This window comes from Rhinopithecus roxellana, chromosome 5 (genome assembly GCF_007565055.1).
Source record: "Rhinopithecus roxellana isolate Shanxi Qingling chromosome 5, ASM756505v1, whole genome shotgun sequence".
Classification (NCBI taxonomy): domain Eukaryota; kingdom Metazoa; phylum Chordata; class Mammalia; order Primates; family Cercopithecidae; genus Rhinopithecus; species Rhinopithecus roxellana.
Genome location: NC_044553.1, coordinates 59,393,314 through 59,405,378, shown reverse-complemented (window position 1 = coordinate 59,405,378; position 12,065 = coordinate 59,393,314). Strand labels below are relative to the sequence as shown.

General features: G+C 43.2%; 1 protein-coding gene across 1 annotated transcript; it reads right to left on the bottom strand.

The window, feature by feature from the left end:
• Nucleotides 1-1,190: 1,190 nt before the first annotated feature.
• CMA1 (chymase 1) lies at nt 1,191-4,127 on the bottom strand. Its single transcript, XM_010363698.2, has 5 exons — nt 4,046-4,127; nt 3,214-3,364; nt 2,325-2,460; nt 1,884-2,138; nt 1,191-1,508 (listed from the first exon to the last, which is right to left on the bottom strand). Exons 1-5 carry the CDS (start codon nt 4,101-4,103, stop codon nt 1,365-1,367), a joined length of 744 nt encoding a protein of 247 aa, XP_010362000.1. The 5' UTR covers nt 4,104-4,127; the 3' UTR covers nt 1,191-1,364.
• Between the last annotated feature and the right edge of the window lie 7,938 nt (nt 4,128-12,065).

The window sequence follows — 12,065 nt, the reverse complement described above, 5'->3', positions numbered from 1 at the left end:
CCAACATGGCATAAGTATACATATGTAACAAACCTGCACGTTATGCACATGTACCCTAGAACTTAAAGTATAAAAAAAAAAAAAAAAAAAAAAAAAAAAAAAAACAAAATATTCATTCATACAAGTTTGTCATAGAAGCTTTCCTCCATGTCTGGGATTCCAGATTTTTGTTACTAAAAATGCTGCAATTAAAATTTTTATGAATGAATCTTTGTGTATGTCTTTGATTTTTTCTTAAAGAAAATTCCTAGCAATAGTTCACTTGGCCAAAGGTGTTCAGCACACCCTCAGAAGTGAGGGGTGTTGCCAGCCTCAGGCTCTGGCTGTCCTGTCCCTGTCCTGCCCTGTTTTCTCTCCTCCAGTCAGTCTCCCCTGACAAGGGTTTGTGTTGAGCCGGCTCTAGGTTGTGGACTTCCTGCTGGTTTGGGTAAAGCCATTTGTGGATGGGTGTTGCTCATACAGACCTTGTGATGCTGTCTCTCCTCTAATCTGTTCTCAGTATCTGTTTTGTAACAATAAGTGAGTGGGAGGCAATCTTCTCTGCATATCAGATGAAAGCTTCACAGAGGGAAGATCTTTTCTTATCAATGTGGGCTATGAAGAGGGCCCTGTGTGGTATCAACTGCCTTCTTTATATCATGTATCTAAACCAGCGGTCTTCAACAAGAGAGCGATCTTTCTTTCCTCCTCCCTCCCTCTCCTGGGGATATTTAGCAATGCCTGGAGACATTTTGGTTGTCACAACTTTGCAGTGGAGAAGGGGGTGTTGCAACTGGCATCTAGTAGGAAGATGCCAGGGATGCTGTAAACATCTTATATCTTGTTTATAATTCAAAATGTTCTTAGTGATTCTGAATATTACTAAAGGTAAATCAGAACAGGTATAGCGTTGATAATTAAGGCAGGGAAGGATTTGGTGTCATTTCTTATGCTGGAAATATGGATCCCGCCTTTCCAGGGAAAATCTCTTCTTTTTCCTCAATTTTTTCTTCATTATTTCCTATTTCTCTCTCTCTCTCTCTCTTTCTTTCTCTTTCTGTCTCTCTCTCTCTCTCATACACACATACACACAGACATACACACACACACACACACAGACACACCCCCTTCCAAATCCTTGTGTGCTTGGACTGGGAATCAGGTTGCTGTGTGCAAGGAGAAGAGAGCAGCAGAGAGGGGACACACAGTCGTGACTAGAAGCTGTGTCTTCACTGAGGTTTATTGAGAGTTCTGTGACCCGTAGGATACTTCTGGAGGCTCAGGGTTGTGGCCGAGGGACCAAGGGCAGGCCAGAATGAGTGGCACACACTTTGCTGCTCAGGTCCAGTTCCAGGTTCCCTTTAAGGCTGGCTCAGGATCCAGGGTTAATTTGCCTTCAGGATCTTGTTGATCCAGGGCCGGTAATGGGAGATTCGGGTGAAGACAGCGGGGGGCTTTGCATCCAACCGTCCATAGGATACGATGCCCTGGGCCACCCCAGCACACAGAAGAGGGCCCCCAGAGTCTCCCTGGAGGGGTAGGAGAGAGAGAGAGAGAAGAAGGTAAGCCCGGGAAGTCCTCCACGCCTGTCTGCCAGTCGGCTTGGAGTCACAGTGAGACCCAAAGTCAGACCCGGAAGCTGGGGCTCCTCAGTTACAGATCTAGTTCTGATGCCCCTTCTTCCTTTCTTGGGACAGTGACCCACATTCTTCATGTCACCCCATGCCCCCAGTGCAGTAGGCTGGAATGGATGGTCAGAGGCTGTCTTGGGCCATGGGAGGACAGACAATCCCTGTGATGCCAACTCTGTCACTGGCTGACAACCTTCTGACCCAATCTCCTTCTAAGAGCATTCTGGTCCCTGAACAGTGAGTTTTGGAGAAGAAACCTAGTTGGAGGATCACCTTAAATGCAGATTTTGTCTTCCTGGGATTGCCCACACACAGCTGAAGATTGTGGTCAAAGTATCTGAAGTGGCTGCAGGCCTGGGGATCCATGAGTCTCAGCTTCACCTCTTGCAGAGTGTCTGAGCCCGGCTTCAACACACCTGTTCTTCCCCAGCCAGCCACCCGGCACATTCTCCCAGGTGGGACAAAGTTGAATTGGGATGGGAAGGGGAGTGTCCCCACGGCCAGGGTCAGGCTGGCTTTCACCTTCAACTGTGAAGGGAATGAAGGACTGTCAGTCCTCGAAATGAGTTCTGGACAGTTGGAGGTGATCAGGGAGGGACAGGGTGAGTAGCTTCATGTTAGAGTCAAGTCCTAAGAAAAATTCAGGGCAACGAGGACCTGAAGGAGAAGGTTAGGAGAATGGGAAGTGGAAAAGGAGAAGAGAGGTGTTGTCACCTTTAGTAACATGATATCGTGGTGAAGAGTAGAAGTGTTATATTTTGGATGACGGAATTTCTTTATAACCTCAAGCTTCTGCCATGTGTCTTCTTTCTCTGTTATGTTATGGGCTCCAAGGGTGACTGTTATAGACCTGTTGTGAGGAAGAAGGAAGGAAAAGGAGCGATAGGGATGGCTTGGGGTTTCTCCTGAGGTGAGCTCATTCTGAGAAAAGGGGACTAAAGTCTCTCACTGGGTCGCCGGACTCTACCCATCTCCCTTTTCATGGGCCACTTGTGGCGTTTAGGGGCTCAGGTTTTACTCATGAAAGAGCTTTCTCAGGGAAGAGACACAATTTCTAGGACCCCTGGAATTACTGGGGAATGAACAGACCATGGAGGACTCAGGGGACAGGGTTCACACTTCCTGATTCAGGGAACCCTGAATGAGGGTCAGCCCCCTGAAGCAGGAGATATCAGTTAAAGGGGAAAGTGAGGGTCTCATGTGGACCCTGTTCTCTGCCTCCCATAAAATGATGTATTCAGGAACCTGAGAACTAGAGGCCAGTGTTCTTGAAAAAGCCATAGAGGAAGTGGCCCTGAGCCTGGGTGGGGCCCTGAAAAGTGAACCGTGTGCCTTGAGTTCGGTAGGGGTGAGGGGTGCTACTGCTGCAAGAGGGACCTTGGACAGGGCCTCCTTCTCCTCCGAAGGGGAGCTTAGCTCACAGTGACTGAGGCTCAAGGAAGCTATTCAATCACAGACTAAAGTCTTTCAGCCCAAGTCTTCACTCTCCTGAAAGTTGACCAGACCCAGGACCCCCTCTTCAGGCCCCAGTGCAGGTGTATCCCTGGTTGCTACTCTGGTTGTTCACCTCCCATTTGGAGATAAATGGACCCTGTTGTCTCACCTTCCTGCACAATGAGCAGCTGTCAGCACAAAGTTCCGTCTTATCAGGAAACCACCACAAGATTTTGAGGCACCGTTGGAAGTGACAATTTCCAGGTAGGCCATGTAGGGGCGGGAGTGTGGCTTGCATTCTGTGCCCCCGATGATCTCCCCTGGAACAGAGCACCCCAGGGTTTAAACACGGTGATTGATACTCTCTCCAATGAATGGACAAACTGGGTTAAAGCTGAGCGAGGCTTCCCTGGAATCTCATTCTTACCCTGTGTTCTGCCCATCTTCCCTTGCCTGTCTCCTATAGTTCGCATCTTTCCCACTCATAACCTTCCAGGTGAAATTTCATTCTTTCCTCCAGGTGCAACAGCTGGTCCTGCCTCTGCTCCATTCAGATGTTTTCACCTCAGATTTCCCCCACTCCCACCTTGCCCTGGCCCACCCTCCTCTCTCTCTGTGTAGGACCCGCTGTCCAGGTTCCTGTTTTAGATTTCTCCACAGCTCATGAGCATGGTCACAGAGTCAGCAAATAACAAGGGAATGGGTAGCCCTGATGCTCAGAAGATTAAGAGGACATGTCTGTTTTCCTGGGGATACCCCTTTTCCTTCCACTTGCTCTGGGTTTTTCCACAATTGAGGTAAAATTCCTTGTTCCTAGGAGCTGTCCTGGGCTGTAGAGAATGGCAGTGGGTGGAGTGGCGTGCATCCCAAGTGGAAACTTCCCTTTGGGACTCTTGAAGAGAGATCTTGGAACGCTGTTCAAGAGTCAGCTATTTTCAGACTAAACATTTGTTTCAGGAGCTGATACTGCAGATTTCAGAGGGAAGAACCCCAATACTCACCAGCTTCAGCTCTGGAGCACAAGAGAAAGAGCAGTAGGGGGAGAGGAAGAAGCAGCATCTTCCCAGAGAGGTTGCCTGAGCAAATGCTGGTTTTCCTTTCCAGTCTTGGGTTTTATAATACCCAGCAGGCAAGAGAGGGGCAGGGCTGGTAACCACAGGAACTGCGTGGTCATGTTTTCTTTTCTCACTCTGAATTGGCTGTATTTATGATCAGAAGTTCCCCCAGAATCACCCTGTGTTTTTCTAGAGAGGAACTTGAGCCCTGAACTCCCAAGTGCTGGCTTCTCAGATGTACCCTCAACCATGGTGCTTTTTCTGGAGTTGGGGGCAGGAAATGGAGGGACCATGTTTTTCTTTCCCAGTTAGGGCAGCTTGTGAAAGGCCCACTGAATGTTCAGTGCAAAGATTTTTATAGCTATGATCCATAGTCAGAAATGCATGTTGCCGAGTCCCAATGCATGCACACATGTATGTGTGAGTACGTAAGCAAAAATCAAAGGTTTCAGAAAACAATCTTTATCTTAACCTTGTGCGATGTTCTCTGTTAGTTTCCATTCCACTCCACTCCACTCCATTCCACTACATGTCAAAACTTGAGCAACAATGCCACTTAAAGGGATAATTCCTTGTAATTTGACAAGCATTGACCTGGATCTCTCTCCTCTGAACCACATGTTTTTGGCAGAAGAGAGATCCAAGGAGGCTAGATGTGGGAAAGGAACAGACCCTAGGACAGAAATTTATGCAAAGAGGAATTGGGATTGGAATTAGCATTTTCTGGGAGTCTAGGCATATCATATATTGGCACAACTCTTAGATATATTATTACTTTCATAGCAACCCTATCAATATATATTACCATTATGATCATTATCATGTCATGATAGTCAAATTTTTAAATCAGCTATCATAGCTTATGGTTCAGAATTAGGTTTTTCTGATTCCAAATCAAGGGCCCTTTCTGCTCTAGCACTAGAGAGAAATAGAGGCATAGAGTCCTGCCAATGTGGAGGGGAAGTAAAGATATAGAAGGGTGTTTGCTCCAGAGAGGTTGGGGTTTCCTACTGTCACATTAAGAATCAAGCTTTCCACAACAACCTGGGGGCACACCATTACTGTCACTTTACAATTGTAGAATTGAGACTCAGACACATTAACATGACCAAGACCACACACCTTATAATATCAGAAGTGGGTTTCAAGCACATAGCTGTTATTTTCCCTGGACTTAGAGAAGGCAGTCCACATGGTGGACTGTCATTTCTCTTGGAGATTTACAAGGCATTTAGTTCAAAAGATGGGGATGTGTATAAGTGCCTTTTCCAAATCATCTTGCTATGCCCTTGGTCTCAGCTTGGGCTTGTGACCAGAGTGATCCACTCCTTAGTATATATTGGCCAGGCCCTCTGTTGCTTTTAACTTAATTTCCCAAGTTCTACCTACAGCCCTAACTCTCTCTAGAATAAGGCATTTACACACATTCCTAATGTCTTTTCAAATCTGGTCTTCTTAGGTGTTCTTATACCACTTTCTTCACTCTCTCAAGTGTTGCCAGAGAATATTCAGAATGCCCAGTTAAATTTATATTTCAGATGAACAACAAAGCATTTTTTAGTTAAGTATGTCCAAATATTGAATGAGACATACAAATACTACAAAACTGTTGTTTATCTAGAATTTGAATTTAGCTGGGAATCCTGTATTTTTTATTTGCTAGAGTTGGCAACCCTACTCTGGGCATTCCACCATTAGCAGAACAGAAGAGAATCCAGAGCTGGAGAAGTCTTGTCCTGTGGTCTTACATCAGTTAGACCAAAAAAGCAGAGGCTTAAACAAATCAAAGGTGTTTGTTTTCCCTGATACAATGAGAAATTGAGAGGTAGGTAGTCTGGGACTAGTCTGACAGCTCCACAGTATCAAGATTCAGATCCACCAAGACTTAAGTTTTGTTCCACCTGCCTGGCTGAGAGTGAGGAAATGGAATAGGTATAGCCCCAGTCAGGGGACCAATCTCAGCAATGAGGACTGCACTATCTGCTCACATTTTCTTCTTTTCTCTGTCATATGTATACCTGTGTATTTTAAGGTATTTCCTTTTTCTCATTCTTCTTCGAAGCCCTTTTGGTTATTTTATATATAGCATGTTGGTAGTGAACTTTATGGATTAGTGTACAGTTATCAAATTGGGAGACTAGAGAATATCCAATTGAAAATGTGACCAAACTATTGTTGGAGCATGTATCACCTCTCTAGGTACTCTAGGTACTTCACAGTACTTGAAGTTAAAAGCAGTAACTGTTGACACTGGGTTATTTCAGTTCTGCTGAGTCAAGCTTGATTTTCCTTTATATAAAAGATAGTAAAGATTACGTTCAGTGGGATAATTTTTGTTCTTGGAAACTTTAAGTATGGCAAAAGAATGAATGTTGATGTTGGGCAGCCAAATGATGGATTGTAGTAGACGCTTTCCATTTATGTGGCTCCTAATGTCTCTGGAACACCCTTCTTGTATTAGAGGAATTCCCAATGATAATTTTTGCCTTACTAAGGTGGAATCCACAAACCTCCATTCCCAGTTTCTCTTGCATTTAGGTCATGTGACTTACACTCTGTTTATCAGATAAAGGGGTGTACAATTTGACTTAGAAGGGAGTAATATGAGGGAGCTATTATCATGTAGAATTAATTCTTCTAGTGAGGGTGAGTGGCAGAGGGGTAAGGGTTTGTGGAAATAATTGATGATTCAGATGTCCAGTGCTGCCTAGAATGTTTGGGCCAACCAAGGGGTAGTGGGACCTTTGCTGCACAGTGTAATGGTGTATTTTGGACATTGCTTCTGGCTAGTTTGACTCTAGACATAATCCTACAGCATCTTGGGAAGCAGCTATTGAGTATGTATAGAAAGAACTTACTAACAATCTGTTGTTACAAAATAAATATATGGTCAGTGGAGGTAAGTGATTTCTCATTGTGGCAGATACTCAAGTAGAGGTTGAATTGAGTCTTGATTAACAGTTAGTAGGACAGAAAATTTGGGCCTGATGTAGAAGCACTGGCGTTTAAATAATGGCAATGATTCCTTAGTAACTATAATGCAGAGGGATCATCCCTTCTCTGAGTTCCCAAAGCATGTATTAACTGTGCTATTATTCACTTTGACATTTAAGGCATGCAGTTTGCTCTGCGGTTAGATGGGGTGAATTTGAATCTTGGTTCTGCCACTTAGCTATGTGTCTGAACTTAGGAAAATTTTTAAAGTTCTCAACCTTAGTTACTGCATCCATAAAATATGAAGAATGTACAGTACAAGGCTGTTTTTGAGAATTAAATATGATGCTCAAAATGAAATGCCACATGATTGGTTCTTAATAAATGTTGATTTTATTCCTTTGTGTTTTGCCTTGTGCTGCCATATCACCACTTGATGGATAATTGATAGATGTGCCCTCACTGGCTATATTTTTTTTGATGAAAGAAGAAATCTTATACTTCCTCTAAATTCTCCTAAACACATTACAGATTAACATCCGTTATGGACTTTGGTTATTCCATGCTTTGTATATAACATCTTTTTTCTTTCTTTCTTTTTTTTTTTTTTTTGAAATATCAAATGCTTATTTTATTTTATTTTATTATTTATTTATTTTATTTATTATTATACTTTAAGTTCTAGGGTACATGTGCATAACGTGCAGGTTTGTTACGTATGTATACTTGTGCCATGTTGGTGTGCTGCACCTATCAACTCGTCAGCACCCATCAACTCGTCATTTACATCAGGTATAACTCCCCATGCAATCCCTCCCTCCTCCCCCCTCCCCGTGATAGGCCCCAGTGTGTGATGTTCCCCTTCCCGAGTCCAAGTGATCTCATTGTTCAGTTCCCACCTATGAGTGAGAACATGCGGTGTTTGGTTTTCTGTTCTTGCGATAGTTTGCTGAGAATGATGGTTTCCAGCTGCATCCATGTCCCTACAAAGGACTCAAACTCATCCTTTTTTGTGGCTGCATAGTATTCCATGGTGTATATGTGCCACATTTTCTTAATCCAGTCTGTCACTGATGGACATTTGGGTTGATTCCAAGTCTTTGCTATTGTGAATAGTGCCGCAATAAACATACGTGTGCATGTGTCTTTATAGCAGCATGATTTGTAATCCTTTGGGTATATACCCAGTAACGGGATGGCTGGGTCATATGGTACTTCTAGTTCTAGATCCTTGAGGAATCGCCATACTGTTTTCCATAATGGTTGAACTAGTTTACAATCCCACCAACAGTGTAAAAGTGTCCCTATTTCTCCACATCCTCTCCAGCACCTGTTGTTTCCTGACTTTTTAATGATTGCCATTCTAACTGGTGTGAGATGGTATCTCATTGTGGTTTTGATTTGCATTTCTCTGATGGCCAGTGATGCTGAGCATTTTTTCATGTGTCTGTTGGCTGTATGAATGTCTTCTTTTGAGAAATGTCTGTTCATATCCTTTGCCCACTTTTTGATGAGGTTGTTTGTTTTTTTCTTGTAAATTTGTTTGAGTTCTTTGTAGGTTCTGGATATTAGCCCTTTGTCAGATGAGTAGATTGCAAAAATTTTCTCCCATTCTGTAGGTTGCCTGTTCACTCTGATGGTAGTTTCTTTTGCTGTGCAGAAGCTGTTTAGTTTAATGAGATCCCATTTGTCAATTTTGGCTTTTGTTGCCGTTGCTTTTGGTGTTTTAGACATGAAGTCCTTGCCCATGCCTATGTCCTGAATGGTATTCCCTAGGTTTTCTTCTAGGGTTTTTATGGTATTAGGTCTAACATTTAAGTCTCTAATCCATCTTGAATTAATTTTCGTGTAAGAAGTAAGGAAAGGATCCAGTTTCAGCTTTCTACGTATGGCTAGCCAATTTTCCCAGCACCATTTATTAAATAGGGAATCCTTTCCCCATTTCTTGTTTCTCTCAGGTTTGTCAAAGATCAGATGGCTGTAGATGTGTGGTATTATTTCTGAGGACTCTGTTCTGTTCCATTGGTCTATATCTCTGTTTTGGTACCAGTACCATGCTGTTTTGGTTACTGTAGCCTTGTAGTATAGTTTGAAGTCAGGTAGTGTGATGCCTCCAGCTTTGTTCTTTTGACTTAGGATTGTCTTGGAAATGCGGGCTCTTTTTTGGTTCCATATGAACTTTAAAGCAGTTTTTTCCAATTCTGTGAAATATAACATCTTTTTTCTATTCATTCATGTGCTGCCAGGCTGTTTACTGTTCTTTGAGTAATGACTGTGTCTTTCTTGATTGAACATTTCTATGCAAATTGGTTTAACCCTCAAGGTGGCAGGTATAAAACACCTAGAAACTTTCATAAATGTTACAGTCTCTTGTAAAGAACTCCTGTGGGTCAGGGACAGCTGATGGCATGGGCTCAGACCGAATAGTAGTGCAGTGGAGCAGACAGAGTACATCCTTTATGGCACTGGCAGATTTTCTTGAAGCAGGCTGGAGCTCACTTCGTGTTTGCCCTTGCAATAAGTCCTGCCTGTTTCTATAGTTTCTGAATGACTAAGTTTTTCTGAATTTAAGGTTTATATTTAACAGCTACTAGCTTACATTAAACATCTATAAAGCAATTTAAGAGAATTACTTTCAAATTGATTTACTATATTGCCTTCACTCTTAACACAATAGTTCACTTTTGAATTACTGCACTCTGCACAATATTTCTGAGTGAACAGAGTATCCAGGAGAATGAGATATGGAGAGATCCTGGGAGATTATTCCCAGTGTTGGGGCAGGAGGAAGATTTCTCAGTGTGTGCGTCCTTATTTCTTTTCCAGGCTCTTTAGCACAAACCTAAAAACATTTTGTTCTTTTGGGGGGTTCTTCATAAGATTTCTCTTTCCATTCACCATTTCTGAAATGGGCTAGTATTACAGTAGGGAGAGTCTGAGGGTGTCCTTTATCATAAGTTTGGGCAAAGCTCTTTTATGTGGATGGTTTCTGCTGTAGTCTCTGAGATGCTACCGCTCCCCTTATCACTCTCAGTTTCAGTTAAGCAGGCCTACTTCTTGGGCCATCATCTTCTGTAACATTGTAGCCATGATGATTTTATCTTTTCTGGGTGGGCTGTGGGGGAGGCTGATAAGGCAACAGCTATTCTTTCCATCCCAGGGGTCCACGTGATGCTTGTTTAATCTGTGGTTGGTGGCAGTGGTGGAGCTGGTGCTCACAGGCTCAGCCCTGATCTTCATCATCTTCACTTCTGCTTCCTGTGAGCCAAGATGTTAGAGTATTGTTCCTGGATTGAAAGGAACTATACTCTAGTTGTATTCTAGATGGTCCTGCAATGGCTTGATAGCTCCTTATTGAGATTACTATATTGTGGGATTTCTATATTGTGTTGGGGCCTTAAAGTGTGTCTCATTGGTCTAGTCATTCTTGGTTGCAAGGAGATTCCTTAGTTTCTTAAAGGGCAGATGCTGCCCAGGATGCAGGTATGGTTTTGGTAAGGCTGATGGGGTAGATAGTGTGAAAGGGCAAATTATGTGAGACTCTTGAGACCGGTGGTATCAACAGCATGTGTCCATGGCCACAGGGTAGAGCCAACCCTGCAGGGGTCGTTTAGGGATTTTTCAATGGTGTTTCTTTCCAACCACAGTTGGAAGGAAAGGCAGAGGGAGCAAATCAGGACAACAGACAGCTCCCAGCCCTTCACTTTTTTTTCTGGGAAATGCCAGGTTGTTCAAAGAAAATGAGTTGTCCTCTGGGGCAAGGTAAGGAGGATGGAAATGCAGGTCAAGAACAGCAAGATACAGGTGGAGTGCACATGGAGAGATGTATAAATAAACTTGCATATTGATTATGTATTAACCGGGATCCCTGTTAGGAAACTCCTCTCCCCCAACCTTTTTTCCCCCCTGAAACTTGAAGTTCTTCTTCATAATTTCAAACATTCCCTTTAATGATCTTTAATACTACCAAAGGTGGAGAAATCAATATTTCACTATCAGTTAATGACTAAAGTAAGGAAGGGGCACTGGCTGCTCAGGGAATGGGTCAGTGCACAGTAGAAATGGCAGTCACAAACAGGCCTTCAATGTGTGTTTTTAAGGGGATTTTCTGGACACACCCCATCACCTAAGTGCATCCCTAAAGGCTGGTGAGGAGCACAGGTCTTCTGTATGACATGGCTACAGAAAAAAATGGCTTCTCTCTGGTTATGGTCCATGTTAATTTTTTTTAAAACTGAGAATCATAACATACATACTTAAGAGTGAAAAAAATATTTTTCTTTAAATCAATAATTATAAATTAAACATTCACGGAATCATTACCTAGCTTGATTTGTCATTTCCTTTAGACATTTCATCATGTCCTTATCCTGCCCTCCTCAATACGAGAGAAGGGCTGTGGATAAGAATCGGGGGCATTTTGAACAAAATAGGTTAAGGGAAACTTCCAAAGCCAGTTTCTAATTCTTTCTCCACCCTAGTCTTCTTGTCCATGGGACACTCGCATCAACTGCAGGAAAGAATATGACTCTTCTAGGTAGAGATCTCCCTTTGGAACACAAGCAAAGATATCCTGCAGCATTATTTTAGGCTCTTCTCTGACCCAGGTTAAAGATTTTGGAATAGGGGCTGAGGACCTAGAGGAGAGGAAGTTACACCCTAGACTCACTAGATCTGGCTTCAGGAGGCAAGAGGAAGACCAGCAAAATGATCAGGGCCTGCATTTTCCCTGTGACACTGCCCATGCTGACCATGGTTAGTTCTTCTGTCACCCCTTCACTGGGCCCTGCTTTTATAGCCCTAGAAGTAGAAGAAAGGGGAGGGCTTGAAGCCACAGAAACCACCTGATCTCGTTTCTGTCTTTCATACTGGCATGGTTATCTTCCTCATCAGAAATTCTTATGACTCTACTCTCTGCTCTGGTGGTGTAGAAGTTGCGGTCAGTTCCCAAGAGTACTAGGATGAGGGATGCACACTTGTCATTCAGAGCAGCTCTCTAGAAGTAGATAGTGGAACACATGGAGGCGGGAGT

Bases quoted from the DNA above. Each gene is read 5' to 3' on its own strand.
- CMA1 (XM_010363698.2), bottom strand. From the start codon at position 4,103: ATGCTGCTTCTTCCTCTCCCCCTACTGCTCTTTCTCTTGTGCTCCAGA. The intron at 3,365-4,045 runs GTGAGTATTGGG...GCTCTGTTCCAG, and splicing joins GTGCTCCAGAGCTGAAGCTG to GGGAGATCATCGGGGGCACA. The intron at 2,461-3,213 runs GTGAGACAACAG...TCCTCACAACAG, and splicing joins GCTGCTCATTGTGCAGGAAG to GTCTATAACAGTCACCCTTG.